Raw genomic sequence first — 17,414 nt, forward strand, 5'->3', positions numbered from 1 at the left:
TTCCATTCCTCCTCCCCTCCCCATCCTACCCCCTCTCTTCCCCAAAGGAAAACCCTCAAAGGCAAAATTTGATGTGTTTTATAGAAACGAGAAGAACATCTTGAATCCAAGTGATGCAGCTTTCGGCGTCCTCCAAAAGGAGAGACAGCAGTTAACGCACTGGAAGTTGAAAGGGGAAGGCACATTCCATAATTGCTGTTCTAGCTACAGAAGCCAATTTATACATATCCAATGGCACTATCGGATTTATTCCAGAGGTAACTCCAACGGACCTTGGTGAGTAATGAATTTGGTCCCATATCTGCAGATTTATTCATGGGATGAGAGGACTTTTGTGGCCTTCAAAGCCACATGGCTTATCAAGGAAAAGCTAATCAGGTATCAGATTCCTAGATGACAGAGAAAGTCAGTGTTGTAACTCGGAAATTAACAGTGGTAGAGACGGGGGGAGCCATCCCATCTCACTGCTGGGAAGAAATGTGACAGAAACCTTGCTGTTGCTGTAGGAAATATCAAAGTCCATGGTCTCACGTGGTGATTCATCCAGACACGCCCACAGAGCTGCTTCCCGGGTCACCTTGCAGGATCAGAAGTAACTTGAGGGATCACCTCCGCTGGTTTGTGCAATGACTTCAACACCTTTAGCACTACGTGATTATTTGATCAGAAACAGGCAGGAGCCGCTGGTGTTAGTACACAAGCAGCATCTTCCAGTCCCAGGCAGGAGCCAGGACTTTGTCTCAGCTTGTAGAAAGAATTGCCTCCGTGTTCAGACTTGGCACTGGCTCCTAGAGAGCTGAGGGGGCTTGGAGTTCTGTTTCCAATGCATTTGCACACAATATTAATGCTATAATGGTCATATGTTAGCACTTACGATGCTTGATTCCTTAAACCGACCGTACAGGCATAAGCTGATGGAACACACTTCCCAACACATCTGTGACACAGGTGGGTGCTGTATCCCGCTGCTTCTGCAGCACCGATGGTTTTAGCTACCATTTCTTTCAGGGCTGGTAGTGCAGCTTCATCAGGCGAAAGCAAACAGCAACATGTGGGTTTCTCCTTTTCTCTGCCCATCTAATATGGCCAAGAGAGATTTCTTCAGCCAGAGCTGGATTACAGTTCAACCTTTTTCCATGGGGAGCCCCGCACGGCTGCTGGCGATGCTGAGTGTCGGTCTGCGAGCTGATCAATAGGCGACGCGCAGACATAAGCAGATCTGGAAGAGGTGTCCTTCTCCAGCGTGCAGGAATCCTGTCTGCACGTGTCCGTCCTCTCTCTCCCCCTTCCCATGTCTGTCCCTTTGTAACTTCTGATGGAAGGAGTGTAAATAAACAGTGTCCATTGTCCTTCTGCTGTTTGGATAGTTGACCTCTTTGTACAAGCTGCAGAGCAGCCACAAAGTGAAAAAATAATAGTAATGGTAGCTTTGCCTGCTTGAACCTCCTTGGGAAACAGTACAAGAAACAGGGGCTGCAGGCTGTCAAAAAAGCACTTAACTACACCAATGGAAACAAGGATGTTAAAGTTTCTTTGTAAAAAGATAATGCTGAAGGACAAATGCTTCCCTCCTTCCTCCTCAGCCATGTTTTTGAATGGTGAGGCTTAAATGACTAGCAGACCAATGTGCATATGAATATGAAGCATTTGAAATGATTATTTCCCATATAATACTCTTTGCACAGTAATGCGTCATGAGTTATTATCCACGGGCAAGATACGAGTCACAGTGATCAGCAGTAAACGTATTAACAACATACATGCAAACCCCTTTTCTTCTTTCTAATTTTCAACACTTTCTGTCCATCCTGGTGTAATGACAGGACGTCTCTCATTTTAAAAATGGATGGGGGAAAAAGGAAAAGGCTTGGAAGAAGCCTAGGTGATGTGGGGATGGCAACCTTCAGTGATACTTGTGCTTCTAAATCCTTTTGGCAATTTAGAAAATTCAGCTTCTATGGCTACAAGGCCTGATCCTCAGCTGGTGTAGTTTTGCACAGCTCCACAGAGTTCAGGGGTAGCATGCTAAAGTACAGCCACTGAGGACGTGACCCACAGATTTCAAAGGCAGAAGGTTGGCTATAATCTGATCTCCAGTATGGCACAAGCAACGGGTTCACAAGTAGTTTCTTCAGAGAAGGGTATAATTTAATTACGCCTCTGCCATTGCACCTTTTTCTCTTTCCCCCAGGTTTCCAGCAGATTAAAAGATCCATCGCTTGAGGATACAAGGCTACGCTAAGCACCTTGCCGGCAGAAGTTTCAAAATGCAACACTGTGAAAGGGTGCTCCAAGCAGGAGCAAATCTACTGCTACTGAGGAATTTTACTGATCTCCAAAACCCCTACTTTGATGTTTGCGAGGAAGGGGAGGAGATTCCACCCGCTCATTTTTCGGTAACGTACTCACTTTTAGGATGTCATCTAGATGCATCACTTCTTGGTCCAGGTCCTGAAACTCTTTATACTGCTCTTTGTGTGGCTCAAGAGCTAAGAGAAGCCCTTGCAAGGCTTCTTCAATGCTTCCATCGAGATAAGACTTATATCCTTCTGATTCCCCACTAATCGATCCCTCACACGGCAGCCTCTCTGGGGTCACAGGTGCCTCTGCTGACGTAAGCCTTTTTACCAGCTGCTTCGTGATGTTGCCCTCATAGGTATCCAGCTCCACAGGCTTGAGCTCTGAACCTTCATCCGTGTCCTGCAGGAGAGACACCGGGACGCTTGCTTCTATAAAGACGTGATCGCTCCCGGCATCAGAGGGTTTTTGGCAAACTTCAGGAGCTGCCCTTGGGGCGGTCTTGCTCTCAACCACCGCTCCTTCTCCCTGGGACGGCAGGTCCTTGGGCTCAGCGACAGAGTCTCTGCGGGAGTCGTTGCTGCTACAGTTCAGGCTCGAGCTCTTGGAGGACTTGAGAGCTCGGTGCTGGGTGGGGGTCGCAGTGATGTCGGGGCTGGAGCTGACGTGAGCAGAAGAGGACTCTGCTGAGTTGGCAGGGGGCACGCGGTCTTCGTAAGGCAGGTCGCCAAAAGTGAAGGAAAGAGGCCGCTTCTCGGTGGTCGCCGTTCCATTTTCAAAGACGTCATCTGGCAAATTCGACTGAAAAGGGAAGAGAGAAAGAGAGAAAATGTTTTTCACGCAGCACTGGAAAGAGAAAAAAACCCAACCAACCAGTATGTGCCCAGGAAAGAAAAATGAAAGGAAAAAGATTAAAGAAGCATCCAAGACTTGAGAGACGGGAAAAATATTTCAAATCCAACTTTTGCTTTCATCTGGCACGGCTCCTGATTTCAGCAGGAAAACTGCTGGAAAACTTGGGCTCAGCACCTCTCTGGTAAGCAGAGAGCTCTAGGGAGCGAGTCCCAAAACAGAGACCCGAAATTTGCTCGTCCTACCAGATTCCATCACACAGCATTTCCAGTGCACTGCTCTAGTTCCTGCAGCATGTCTCTTTTTAATGGGGTTGTACTTAAGCCACCTTGTCTGCGTTTTCCTACCTGTTACAGAATTCTGTTGTATTTATTTTCTGACTTCTACAGTAGCAACCCCTAAAATTTAATACAGTTTGCTCCAAAAGTTTCTCTAGTGTCATGGCATTTTAATGGTGATATTACTACGCTATTTATTCTCTGTTGAAAGTACATTCTGCATGTGGCATGGATCTCTAATAACTGTTGAACGTGAGTTACATAGGAGTCCTGTTCAACATGAGTTTCTGCTGAAATGAAACAGAAGAATTGCATGGTGGTGTATTGACCAGGACATCGATCATTTAAGAAGCAAAACCAGCATATACAGACCCAAAAATGATCACAGCATATACAAATGTTCATCTCTCTCACTGACCTATGGCGAAAAATCACTATAAAAGTCACAACCGGCCTATCTGACCTACAAATCTTACTTTGTTATGTGGCCCGCTCAGGGATATGCACAGCACAGATGAAAGGCAACTACTATTTTGCTGACAATTTTCTGGAAAGAACTGTAGGCATTCACATGTTGGTAAGGTGCATAAGGTTAAAGTGTTTAAAACTTGGATCTTTTTTCCCAGCACTATTAGCAGCTTTTTTCCCTACAAATAATTATACTCAAAGGTTTATTTCTTCTCTCCCTCAACATGGGTATGCTTTTAGCATCTGAAAGTCATGTTACTAGGCAAATGTATAACATCAATCAGTGTAGCAGGCGACAGGCTATTTTTAAGAATACTGTGTTGGCTTGTATTCCTGCCCTGCTCTCTGCCCACAGATAGTTGGCTTCTGATCATTATCCCTGTAGAAACCAAAAGGAGTTTTGATTTAACGCAAGCAGCATGGGCTCACAGTCATGTTCTCCCCTCTAATCAGTCAGCAAAATGAGTGAGTTGCAACAGAGAGCAACACATGAAGCATGCGTGGGAATGGAGATGCCACATGGGGACTGAAAAAATCCTTCACCAAACAAAAACCAGGACTCACATATAGCTCTAGCCCTGCTTTTGGGCTTAGCCTAAGGGATGGCAGGTCACTAAAAGAGCGACTGCGACGAAGCTTGTCAAAGAAAGTGTCTTGCAGAGCATCTAAGATTGTCAACTTTGGCCTGTCTTGCAGGGGATGCAGCCATTTCTTCAACAGTTAAAGCAAAGAGGGTGTGAGGAAGGGCAAGTTAAATGAATGCTTTGTAGCAAAGTACTAAATTACAGGCATGGGATGTAGCACTTGTAAAATTCCTATCTGTACAGATGGCCTACTCAGTTTATACACAGTCCTGATTAAGCATTCAGAATTTGATACATGCAAAATGTAGGAGCACCCTGTGAATATCTTCAGTATAGGGGCAAATTTTATCATGGGATATGTTAAAAATACTAGTGGTATAATGGTTGTTCAACTACTGTTACCAAATGAAGACACATTTTATAAAGATTATTCAAGTAGTATTACAGCAGTCAGGCAAGAAGAATAGGTATGCAATAATTGGCCACATAGCTTCAAAGATGCCAGGATCATAGTCACCTTCTTTTAGGATTAGCAGCTAGGAATGCACTTGCTTTATAAGTATTTGTAAGGGTAACCTGCTCGAACTGGGGAAAAAAAGCTTAGACGTGTAAAGCAATGAAGTGTTTGCAGTGTTTGAACTGCTCTAGGGCTTCTCATTACATAAGCATGAAGCTGAACAGAGCTTACAAAGAATGAGTGGTCCTTGAAGGTTGGTGTTTCAGGAGTGCCTTGGCTGTACATGGACATTCTCCTCTGGAGAGCAGACGCCTTGCTCACGTTTCCTGTGGACGGGGTCAAGTCTTCAACATCAAAGGGGCTATGGACACACAAGTAGAGAAAAAAAAAAGGTTGTTAGGCTGAACAAGAAGGACTTTCAGGTCCATGGAAAGGATTTTTTGAAAAGGTGGTTTATTAGCACATCAAAACCCGGAGGTAGCAAGTTTTTTAACAGAAGGGTTTAAAAGAAAATGTTGTTAATTAGACAGCAGCCTCACAAATGTGGTTTTCAGTTCTGATAAAAGTGTTCTGCTCTCAGAAATCATTTATGTAGTGTAGTCTGATGTTATTCTTCTCACATGAAAAGTATTCTTGGATTTGAGTTGCCAAGTGTCACACATACTAATGAGAAAGGTGCTCTGCTATTAATAGAGCTGTTGCGTTATAAAGGAAACCAGTAGCTGTTACTGCTGTCTTCATGTTTATTGCATTACAAGAAACAGCATACATGACTGTAAAAGTTAAATGCATTGATGCTTCTTCAGAAGTGACATTTACCTATTTCATTAAAATATAGTGAGAATTGGGTTTGAATCCCAACACCATCAGCTTACCTATGCTGCCCAATGCAGACAGACAACGCTAGAGATTTCCCACCACCCTCATGGTGTATGAAGCCCTTAAAAGCCAGCTTTTAAAGATGGGCCAACTTCTGTACTTGGCTATGCTAGCATAAATCCAGGGCAACTCCACTGAACTTTACACTAATATTAAAAAATTTTAATGAATATATGAGCACTCTGTTATGTCCCTTTTTTGGGCTTGGGGAAGAAGCATACGCTTTAGGCAGTTCTGTGATCTCTCATCACTATCTGTTTCACGTCTCGTAATGTCAGTACTTACCAAAACTAATTTAACAGCTGAAACTAGGCACAACCCCGTTTGCCACAGGTAACACAGGGAACCTGTGGCTGACCATGAGTCATTTCTCATCTCCCAAACTTGGGCTGCAATTGCTTCCCCATCTGCCTCAGCAGGGAGCAAGATGGAGAGAAGAGACTACATGGATGGACCTTTTCTCTTTAGCTCAATTTTTATGGCTGCTTAACCCAGTGACCAACCAACCAACTCTACTTACTACCAGGTGATTTCAAGGTTCAGCTTTATTGTGCCAAGGTCGTTAATGTCTACCGCAACCACCTGAGGCCGAGCCGCAAACAGGTCTTTTGTTTCACAGGTAACACTGCCCACAAGGATATGAGTAGCAAGTCCTTTGACTTCTGTGACCTGTAAGAGACAAGAACAAGGATATCTAGGACCACACAAGGCATTGCAATCCTTAATTACAAGGCAATGGGTTTGATTTTCTGGCCTGGACCCCGTCCTAAAAGGCTTCTAAAATATGACCATGTTTGTTGCATCTTCATAACTTAGGGGAAAATTCAGATTTATTATTTTTTTAATAAATGCATAGTTGCATATGATCATGCTTCAATGTTTTCTTTATGTTTTTACAGGCGTCAGAAGAGAACAACCATGCTGGCTCAGACCAAGGGGCTACCTGACCTTGTATTTGGTCTTTTGCAGTGACCATAAGCAGAGCCCAAGGGAATAGTGGGAACAGGGAGAGCATATTGGATGTTCTCCTGTCTAATATTCTCTCAGCAACTGCCAATTTTCATGTCACGCAATCTCCGGATGTAGCTGGCCTACTTAGTAATTCCCAAAGGAGCCCTATTTTATGTATTTGTCTCCTGGAACTCTGGGGCGACGAGGGGATGGAGCAGTGATGGAAAGACTCCAGTTCAGGAGAAAAAGTCGCTGCCTATTGCTAGGAGTTGCAAAAATTGTTCTTTCTCTGGGGGACAGGGACTTTCATACAGAAATTTTGGGAACTGCTGTGCTCTAGGAAGCTGCCAAAAAAACAGAGTGGTTTTTCTACGCGCCTCCATCCCACTGCGAGCAAAAAACCTCACAGCACTGCTACCTCACAGTGCAGCACTGCTGTTGTGCGCAGGGTGATGGGACTGGACCTCAGGGCTGTTCCAGCTTCTGCCCAGCTGGCCCTGTGTGTGTTCAGATGAGAGCCCTCTGTATTTCTCCAGATGAGCAGATGCTGCTCTCTAGATTGAACAATACTATAGCACTTCATTCTAGTAGGTGTGTTGGAAATACTAGTGACAGCTCATTTCCAAAGCGTTTAATGATCCGCTGCTGCATTTTTTCTGATGGTGCATGAGAAGGCAGCTTCTTGACTCCTGCCTTGCTTGCAGGCAAAGGAGTTAGCAGGCGTACCTTAATGGAGATCAGCCCAACGATGAGAGGGAGGAAAACCATTTCTTCTCCGTCCCAGCTTTGCTTGCCATTCACTTCTATTTTGCCTTTCAGTTTCCACCGCTGGCGACCGTAACGCATGAAAATCTGAAAAAAGGTAAATCCTCTTATTTTCTTGAGAAATCTGCTCTCAGGATGCACAAATATCAGAAACAGAATTGGGGAAAGGCTCTGAAGTAGGTTGGAAGAGTTAGTGGTGTAAGTGCTGCCCTTCTGCTCCCCATCGAGCCGAAAGGGAAAGGTCTGTCCTGCAGGATCTCTGCCTCTCAGCATTCCTAATCGCTCCTTTTGGTAACATACCCCTCGCCTCAGCTTTCACCTTCGTGTAACTAGATGACTCATAACAAAGAAGCTGCAGGAGTTTTAACCCTTTTACAGGGAAAGTGGCAGTGGCAGGGGGGGTGTAGGGGAGATTTAGGAGAGCAGGAGGAAAGTCCTCGTGGCCTTTCCTAACATCTACAGCTTGCTGGAGGTGCTGCCTTCCCAGGCAGCAGAGGGGGTAGGTGAGATTTTGGCCATCCCTCATCAGAGGTCTCCCCAGCTGCAAGACTTTGGCTGGCTGGTGATGGGGAACAGATGAGACCCTCCAGTGCAATAACACAATCTGAAGAACAGCAAGAACATTTGGGGCTGCGGGTCTGGCTGGGAGAGACCTGCACCAACTGATCGGCCCCGCAGAGGAAAGCGCACGCTGCTTGCAGGCGTGACAGCAGCAGGAGAGATTTGTCACGGGGAACGAGAGTGGGAACAAATGAATCGGTGATCAAGACGGCTGGGAAGTACAAGCTGGGGGGGATCCATTATCAAGCCGCTGCGAATTTCTTGCAGGGTTAGCTCTGTTCTGGATAGAGCTGGAGGCTTTTATTTTAATCCATCTCTAATTAAACTGCTCTTGATGTTCTCCACTGGAACGCTGCAGTGACCGGAGGTCCTGACGCAGCCTCCCAGCAGGTAACACCTGGGTCTCAAGAAATGGTTCTTCTGTGTCTTTCTGCTACTCTGCTTTACGATGAAGTAAAAGTCTAAACAGTCAGTAAAGGATGCTTGCAAGGACTTGTTCAATTTGCTCTGCATGCATGGGATGGGGCATACGCTTTTTTCCAGGGGAATTAGAAATGTTTGTCACGAATAAGACATGAGAAGCACGTCCTCATTCTGGGAGACACTTAAAAAATATGGGGGCTTTGCCTGTGGGTCTGGGGGGGGTTTAAATTTAATTTTTTAAAATTAAAAAAAAAAAAAGGGCACGTAGTTCTTCAAATAGCCATCATCCAATGCTCTGAATATAATTTTCATGTCTTCTGACAGGTGCCCTGACCTAGGCAGACATGAAGAGAACTCCAAGGTTTTTCAGAGCGTATACAGGAAAAATAATAGCTGTTTCTCGGGGTGCTGATGCGAAAAGGCCTTATTCACCACAATGTAAAAACCAGCAGAAATCTGCCATTCTTTTGTTCTTAAACAAACCATAAACCGACGCAGACGTACCTCGTACTGATCTCCCGGGCAGAGCCGAGCGAAGCCAGCCAGACCTGAGAAGGAAAGACACAGAGGGGCTGTGGGAGGGCATGGGCTGCCGAGCGCAGCGGTTCCCGGCAGTGGGATGCAGTGGGGTGCAGTGGAGTGCAGCGGGGGGCCTGGGGCCGCCGTGCTTGGACAGGAGCTGGTGGCACGGCAGCCCCCCCACCTCAGCCCGCACAGCCGCTCTGCCGGGAGGTGTTTGTAACCCCCCCTCTTACTGCTGCCTCCGCACCCTCCGAACCAACACTAACCCCAGCAGCCACCCCCCCATCTTAATTTTCTTTCTTTTTTTTGTAGAAAATTCATTGGGTTGTGGTTTCTTGCATATGGAAGATTTGCGCTTTCCAGCTTTCCAGCTCAAAGTTTCCTTTTCTATAATAATTATAGAAAAAGAAGAAACAGCTTCCTGATGTCATCTGGCTTCAGAAACTCAGCTTAACGCCCTTACTATCATGAAGTGTAGGCGAGCTGCTTACCATGTAGTGCTTGCTGCTCAACACTAATCAGAGCAAGCTATACATTTTAACACAGATTCCTTTTTAGTACATCTTAATAGAGACACAGCAAGCGAGGGGCTCCTTCTGCTTGGCATTTCCATAACGTTATCATTCCCATACTAGCTGAGTATCTTTCAATAGTAAGTACATCACAAAACATGACTGACATCTGTAACACAAGATTTATCCCATCTTTCCCCAGAGGAGCAGAAGTAGTGCAGCAAAGCACTTGTGGTATATGTTTGCTTGATTTTTTTTTTTTTTAAATTTTATTTTTAAAGGTAGGACACGATGATGCTATTTCTATATTGGCACTGTGCATATGAAATGAAAGTTTCCTGAGGGACTATGCTGAAATCCCAGAGAAGTTACTCTCCCTCTCCTGGCCTTGTGACCTGCTCTTCTACAGGATTCAGCTGGTTGTTTTTCATTAACCTAACCATCTCCCTCCACAGAGGGAACCTCTCCTTTCTCACAGATCTCCTCAGTAGGTAGCTATTGCACTTGCTGTGGTATAAAAATTTACCCATCTTTGCCTGGGTAAGCCTAAAACTATGCCTCTAGCATTGCAATGCCCAAAGAAACCATCTTGAGGACACACACAAAAGGCTGTGGCGGAGAAGGGAATGAAAACAAACTCGCTGGGGTGTTTGGGCTGCATTTATCCTAAAACGCCATGACTGAACATATATGGGTGTGTTAAAACCAAGGCAAGGATGATGAACCCTAGCGTTGGCTTTATCTACCGGGCTGAATTAGTCCTGCTAGCTGGACTGTAGGAGCAACTAGATCCCTGCACGCAGTCATGGCCTGTCCCCATGCTCTGCTGGTCCTCCTCTTCCATTTCTGACGAGAAAAGAGTTTTCTTCGCTCATCTTACTGTGTAGCAGAACAGAGAGGCCCTTGCACAGAGCTCATATTACCAATTACTTTCTAATTTATTTACTGTTTATAAATAATTTAAGCTTACTAGCACTCCACCGCTGCTTCTCTCTCCCCAGGCATGCTTTTATAAGTGAATTTGATCTCTGCTGGGACACATCACTGAAAGTATCTGAGGAAAATAAAAGGTCCTTTCTTTGCTCAGTGGATGGGGTGGGAGGGTGAGGAAACACAGCTTAAAACTCCACATGGACATTGTTCGAGGCCAAGGTCTGTGAGCGGTGACTGGCCCAACCAGGCTGGCCAAGTCTCTTCAGCCTGATGAAGAGGGGGCTAAGCGCTTGATCACAGGGGATAAGTACTTCCATAGGAAACAACTTTTTGGTAACTGAATGGCTTTTGGGGACCAAATGCCTGGCAAGAGCCAATGGCTCAATCATACCATTTCAAATGTCACACCTTGGTAAAAGCACTTGGCTTGTAATGCAGATGGAATTGGAGATTGTTCCTGGGGTGTCAGCATAAGTAATTAGGGGATAGGGCCAGTACATAAGTAATTAGGGGATAGGGTCAGTACGTGGCTGTGGTAAGGTGGCAGGGCCACTTGAAGCTCATGCAGCGTGTACAGCCCCACTCGTGTGCAGGATGCTGGACACGCGGACTGCGGTTGCTGGTGCTGGGCTCCATGCTGCAAAGCCCCTGGTGCGTCAGGCCAGAGTATTGCTCTCCCTGTGTGAAACAGCCCGGCGTTTCACCTCCCGCTGTCCTGGCACTTCCAACAGATATAGGGGCACTTCCCTATACATCGTAACAGGACGTGCAGATTCCACACAGGAACTTCTAAATTTCCTTGCTGGGTTTCCCTGTTTAATTTCAACAGCTGATTAATCCTGAGCACTAATCTAAGCCTGCTGGCAAGTTTATTATCTTTATTTTGAAAAATGATTAGGCTTTTTTTTTTTTAAATATCAGTCATAAAAACACAGTGTGGGTCCCCTGCTTCCTGACAGCACTGTGTAGGTTGGCTTGCTTTCTGTGTAAGTGATAGAGGGCACAAAATAAAAATAACTTTCACTGGAATGGCTAGGAACGGATAAGCGTTAGGGAGAGGAATGCTTTGATTTTAAATTAGATCCTAAAGTTAGCTGGATACGCTGCATGCAGTATAACTTAAGGGGGAAGCTTGCTGCATGATCTGCAGGCTTTTGTGCTAGAGCTGTTGTGAGCTTTAGCAATAGCAATGGCTGGATTGTCCTATTGGATTCCTATTCCTAAGGAAAACTATCTAGATAGAAATCTGAGATGTCCTAATTAGAGCATACTTAATGATACGGCATTTCTCTCTGCTAATTTCTAATTTGGGTTTCTTTATGTTATGAGAACTGTGTTCAGAAGCAGCAGTTTGTGGTTCGTGCTCTGCTCCCGCATGTGAGTGCAGCATCTGGCTCCTTGAGCACCCTTGAGCTTTGCTGGAGGATTTGGGCATTCAAAAGGGAAGGGGCCGGACCTTTTCAGCCCAGCCGTTTGCGATGCCATGACGCCTTCTGCAACATGTCCTGCTATCAGGAACTGTGTGTTGCCCTGCTTTTACAGCAAGTAAGGAAATGCTCCAAGGGACCTGGCCTGATGCAATTCCCTTTCCACACTGTGTGACTTCGTGTTTCCTTCAGCATGTCCCCGCTGCAGTTCTGCTGTGGGGTTTTGTATAGAAATACCTGGTTCAGGCTCTGTGCGTCCATCTTGTAACTTTACGTCTATGCATCTTTGACTGCCTTTCCAGTACCTAAGAGTGGGGGCTTTAAAACGTGAGGTTTGGTGTTGTGGGGTGGAGCTAGAACTATGATTGATAGCTGCTGCACTTGCTTTCTCTAGTATGGAAGCCTGGAGTAACTATTTTAACTTGATCTAAGCTAGATCATGTCTCATGCACTGCAACCCTTGGACACAACTAACTCGCAACTGTGACAGAGCAGGCAAAAGCAAAACCCTGTATGAGATCTGTGAACTCTAAAAACTCCACCAGCAACACAGTGGGTTTTTTAAATGGGCGAGATTTCAAGTAAAGAATTAAGACTGCACAAATGTTTAGATGCTGATTTTGTTTTACAGAACTATTTTCATGCCAGTGATTGAAGATCCAAAAAAGATATGCCTCCGCAATCTCTTCAAGTCATTTAGTCTTAAAGCAATAACAGCATGAACAATACCTAGTGATTCATCGAGGCTTCAGGTAAAACCAATTCTATTGTATTCAAACCCATAAAGTGCCCTGTCATAAAGACAAGGAATAAAACTGAAAGGTGAATGCCACCACTGAATTATCTACGTGTTTAAATGATAAACTACCCCCAGGTCTTTGCTTTTTTCCATTTGTTCAAAAATAGTAGTCAGAATCAGCAAAAGTAAGGGACTTAGAAACAGCTGATGTCAAATTAAGAAAGTATTTAGAACTTCAGCTCCACGGGCATTCACGTAATTTCCCAGTCATCTTCTTAAAGGATTATGGAAATAGAGGCAAAAGGTACAGCAGCCTTAGAAATTGAATTGCTTTGGCTGTTGGGAGGAGCGTTTGTGGGAGGTAATTAGCCTTGAAAACAAGAAGCATCTCAGAAAATCTCTCTGTAAGCTTTTATGTTCCTAGCTCTGTGATCCTTTCCACTGGGCAGAGGTCTAAGTTGGGGGTCTGAAGGCTCAGCAATGGGTGCAGTGGGGGAAAACCTCACCTATCATAAGTACACGTCACGCTAGCATGTCTTGATGCCCTCATTAACGTGCACAGAGACCACTACTGTTCAGGGGGAAAGAAGGGAAAGGCGAAAAGGCAATTACCTTTCATCTTGATGCAAAACTCCCCCAATAGGTTTTCCAGCTCTGCTTCTATGGTACACATGTTCTGTGTTGGAAAAGAGAATAGCAGGGTCAGACAAACCCTCTTTCTGCCTTTTTTTTAAAGGTCTATTTGGAAAGAGAAGCTGCTGCTAGACAGTTGAAAGATACTTTGCAATAAAGTTAATCCGCCAGAGCCATCCTTGCTGTTTACTGAGGTCTGGCCCTAAAAATGGCAGCTACGCCTGCTCGTGCCGGAGCTGAACGTAACCCCGTGCTCTTCTGTTGTGTTCTAATCCTCCTGTGGGCAGAAGGCAGTTGTGGCCCTTGAAACGTAACCTGGTCACTGCCCCAGTCCTCTCCAGCCAGGACTTGTGCCAGCGGCAGCAGCTCCATGCCAGAGTGGCTCCCAGCTTGGTTTTAATCTCTCAAGAAACGGGGACTACCTTAAGAAAAAAACAGACTGTGGGAGATGGGTACCGGACCCTCTCCAGTTCTTCCTTCAGACTTTGGAAGGCTGTCACGGCTTGTGCGCTGGGATGTTTGTGACGTTATTAGACCCTTCTTCATCTACTGCCTGTCTAATAAAACAGCTGCTGATCACAGCAAGTAAAACAGGATAGGATGCAGCAGATATCTGTATACACATGGGTTCCAGCCAACCTGCTATCCCAAAATCTGCAGGGAGGGAAGGACAGAGTTAGCATTTATGTAGGTTTGGGGCAGATTTATGTTTTTTTTCTTATGCAGCAGTTCCTGGGTATAACCCTGCCCTCATAGAGCATAAACATTATTATTTCAAGGAACTCTTTGGGCCCATGTCACCCCTCTCTGTAAGTCATCAGGTATTCACCTGAAGGTGAACAAAGAAACAATAATTCCTCTTTGCTGATTTTGCTTGTAATTCTTTTATCTGGATGAAATTCTCCATGAAATCAGTGGCAAAGTTCCCATGGCCTTCAAACAGTGTGAGAGCAAAAGACTAAACAGATGAGGCTGTACCTCTGTATACTCCTTGTAACTCCTGTTGATTTCGGTTAAACTCTCTCGAGCTGCTTTGCTGGCAGGAGACATTGCAAAGGCTTGCTTCATTTTGCTGGCACCATCACAGAGACGTCTTTGAATACAATAGGCTTCATAAAGCTCATCCACCTAGAGGGAACAACGAGGGTGTGTTGACCCAACAAAATAAAACCAACAAACAATGAAGTCATTTGCATTACAAGGAAACTCAGCCAAATTCTTAGATCCAATGGGGGCTGAGCAAATGAAGCTGTGATACTGTTACCGTCTATGAAAAAGAAACACAAGATAAAAATAACTTCCACTGTAAAAATCTCATTAGAGCAACACCAGGTGCAATTCACCTTCTCACCCTGCATGCCTTTAACCATTGCTACTCCCTTTCCCCCATCTGGGCTACGTACAATCGTAACAGTAAGGCAGGCATGTAGCAGGCTTCTCCCGTGTATTGGTGTGGAAGAGCTCTTTCAAAGGCAACTGCAACGTCTACACTGCCAAATGGGACTGGATGCGTTAAATGGCACATTTAACAGAGCCAGCAATGTCTTCTGTATGGCTAACATCAGCCGTGGATCGAGGCTGTTGCAATACTTGACTAATAGGTAGTATTGGAAGCAGGGAGTGATTTTTTGAATTCTTGCTGCCCATCCTCCAGAAACTGGGAGTCATAGTCAGAATCAGCACAAGTAAAGGGCTTAGCAACAGCTGATGTCAAATTAAGAAAGTATTTGGAACTTCAGCCCCCCAGGCATTCACATAATTTCCTAGTCATCTTCTTAAACTCCTTTGGCATGACTTAAGCACCCAACATTTTGTAAGCACTCTGGCAGTTCTGCAAAACCTACTCACACACAGTTTGAAGTCTCACCCGGATCTAGCTTCAGAGTGCAATGGATTTACATGTGTCTTATGCTTTGGTTTCCCTTTTCCCTCTGATTCCTGCCCTGAATGTATACATTTACTCCATCTGAGCTGTTCGCTGGGAGTCGCTGGGAGTGGTATAGCTGGTGTGTGTATATATATATATATATCTCAGCTATATATAGTGGTATATATTTATATAAATGTAATCTGCAGATACAGGAGATGTAGGTTTTCTAATCTGACTTTGTCAGGGTGAGGAGAAGGAAAGGAACAGCAGAAGCTGTCTTTTCTTTCTACTTCTAATGTCCGTGCTAAGATAGGATGGTTTTTACCTAGAATAACATTTTTCCTTTGTTATCTCTGACATCAAGCAATCGCCCTGTGCCCCATGGTTGTTGTTGCCCAGTAGTGGATTTTCACAGCAGAATTTCCTTCTGTGAAAGCATCCAGCACCTTGGCTTCTTCAGTCTACAACTTTGTGTTGCTGCATTAGAGATGAGCCTGATGTGACAATCCAGGTGTGTTCCAAATCCCATTTTCCAAGCCTGCTTAACCTCTAACAAAAAGCGCTGTTGCTTATTTGTTTCGAATGGGACTGGTCTTCCTGACAGCTTGAAAGCCTTCGGTCGACTTTTACAAGGCCAGCTTGGATTCCCGATGGCCGCAGCCCCTGACTTGAGGGATCTCTAACCAAAACAGGGACCGCTTTGCAAAGTGAAAGAGTTCAGCGAAGAGAAATGGAGGCACAGGTAGCATTTTGCCATTTCAAAGTTACAAAAAAAGCTTCTTGGAGTCATATCCACTCCTATTTCTCTTGCAAGTCAGCAAGCTAAAGACAGCTACTATAAATAGCTGTCACTTGGTATTTACTTCTGCCATCAGGGTGGAGCGTTAAGCCGGGGTTGATGTCCTGCTCCTGCCCATGTGAGTGCAGCTAGGGCACGCTCATCTGCCCCCCTAAATTCATGGGGTCTGCTGCTGCACATCCCATTTTCCTCGCTCTGCTTCCCATATGGAGCAGTGGCGGGTAGACAGCAGAAGGCATCGCTGCGGCCCTGATTCGGTACTGCTGAAAAAGACCTTCTGTATCGTTAGAAACAAAGATGTTTCTTTACCTGCCCAAGCCCGTAAGCTTTAACGCAGCACAGCTCGGTTCCTTTTGTTTCTGTTGCTGTGGGTTACAGAAAATGAACTAATGTACTCGGCAAGCTTGAGTAATAGTGACCAGCGTTACCTCTTGCTTTTGGTGCTTTTCAGTCCTATTATAATCCCAGAAACCATTAGCTCTGAGCAGGCTGGAGTGGGAAGGACTTGAATGGAAATGTTCCTTAAGCACTAATTTTGCCATTCATGTTGCCAGCAAGAGAGAAGGTGGTTTGGGGAACAAAATTTCAGTCTATCGCCTTATGGTTTTTTGGGGGTTTTTTTGGCTCCAAGAGTAAGAGAAGTCTGAAATTAAAAGGTTTGGATGCATTGTCATAATTGGAGCACTTCAAGCTGTGCGAACGCTTTTCAAATGACTCTCAAAAGACATTTAATCCATCAAAAATAATTCATTCTTTTGTCAGGCTCAGAAAAGCAACTAATCGCTAGCAGATATGTTTATAACTAAGAGAACACATGCCGTGGATTTTGTCCAGCTCTAAAATGTATTAGTATAAATCACAAGTACCTCTACTGAATATTGTCACCGATGTAATCAAGTGGATGCGGGCCCCAAACCAAGCAGCAAAAGCATTAGCAGTGAAATCCAGGAATAAATCCAATCTAGCTGCTGCGTACGGTGGAGACAACTGCTGAATCAAATTACTTTCAGATGCAACTCTCTTTCTACCTATAGTTTAGCAATAAGCATGCAATGAGATAGATTTTTCCCAGCAAGTGCCTGACCCTATGTTCTCTCTGTACCTAAAAGCGGGTGGGAGTGTCTCAGGGCACGACTGGACCTTGGGGGCTACAAACCACATGGAAATCCTTTCTTTGGCTCCGACCACCAGCCCATAAAATACTGAATCTGGGAGAGGCATCGTCAAGGCAGCCTCCCTGGAGCAGAGGGGTAGCAGGAGGCCAAGGGTTTGTTTTCCTAATAACACAGGAGCAGATGCAGAAGAAAGATGATAGGAGCGCTCATTACCTTGCTAATGTGGAACTCCAGCCTTCTCATGTATCTTTCGACCGCTTTGATTTGCTGAAGGAAAGGAAGAGGCAGAGGGTGAGGCACATTTAAATAAATCAGTAAGACACCGCCACGCTAGCTCTGCTAGTCCCC

At 45.1% G+C, this 17,414-nt stretch overlaps 1 protein-coding gene across 2 annotated transcripts in view; it reads right to left on the reverse strand.

Moving 5' to 3' along the window:
* FAM65B (family with sequence similarity 65, member B) overlaps positions 1-17,414 on the reverse strand; it is a 68,857-nt gene that overhangs the window by 13,827 nt on the left and 37,616 nt on the right. Inside the window, exons 6-14 of one of the 2 annotated variants that reach the window (XM_010577950.1) lie at positions 17,280-17,333; positions 14,261-14,410; positions 13,262-13,325; positions 9,021-9,064; positions 7,494-7,619; positions 6,337-6,485; positions 5,169-5,298; positions 2,410-3,099; positions 63-1,355 (exon numbers count right to left, since the gene is read on the reverse strand). In XM_010577950.1, the coding sequence (XP_010576252.1) occupies positions 1,005-1,355; positions 2,410-3,099; positions 5,169-5,298; positions 6,337-6,485; positions 7,494-7,619; positions 9,021-9,064; positions 13,262-13,325; positions 14,261-14,410; positions 17,280-17,333 (1,758 nt within the window). In that variant the 3' untranslated portion in view covers positions 63-1,004. Of the gene's footprint in view, positions 1-62; positions 1,356-2,409; positions 3,100-5,168; positions 5,299-6,336; positions 6,486-7,493; positions 7,620-9,020; positions 9,065-13,261; positions 13,326-14,260; positions 14,411-17,279; positions 17,334-17,414 lie in introns of those variants that run through there. The other variant, XM_010577949.1, reaches the window with a different exon arrangement.

The sequence above is a fragment of the Haliaeetus leucocephalus genome, unplaced genomic scaffold (genome assembly GCF_000737465.1).
Source record: "Haliaeetus leucocephalus isolate CR32 unplaced genomic scaffold, Haliaeetus_leucocephalus-4.0 Scaffold587, whole genome shotgun sequence".
NCBI classification, from domain to species: domain Eukaryota; kingdom Metazoa; phylum Chordata; class Aves; order Accipitriformes; family Accipitridae; genus Haliaeetus; species Haliaeetus leucocephalus.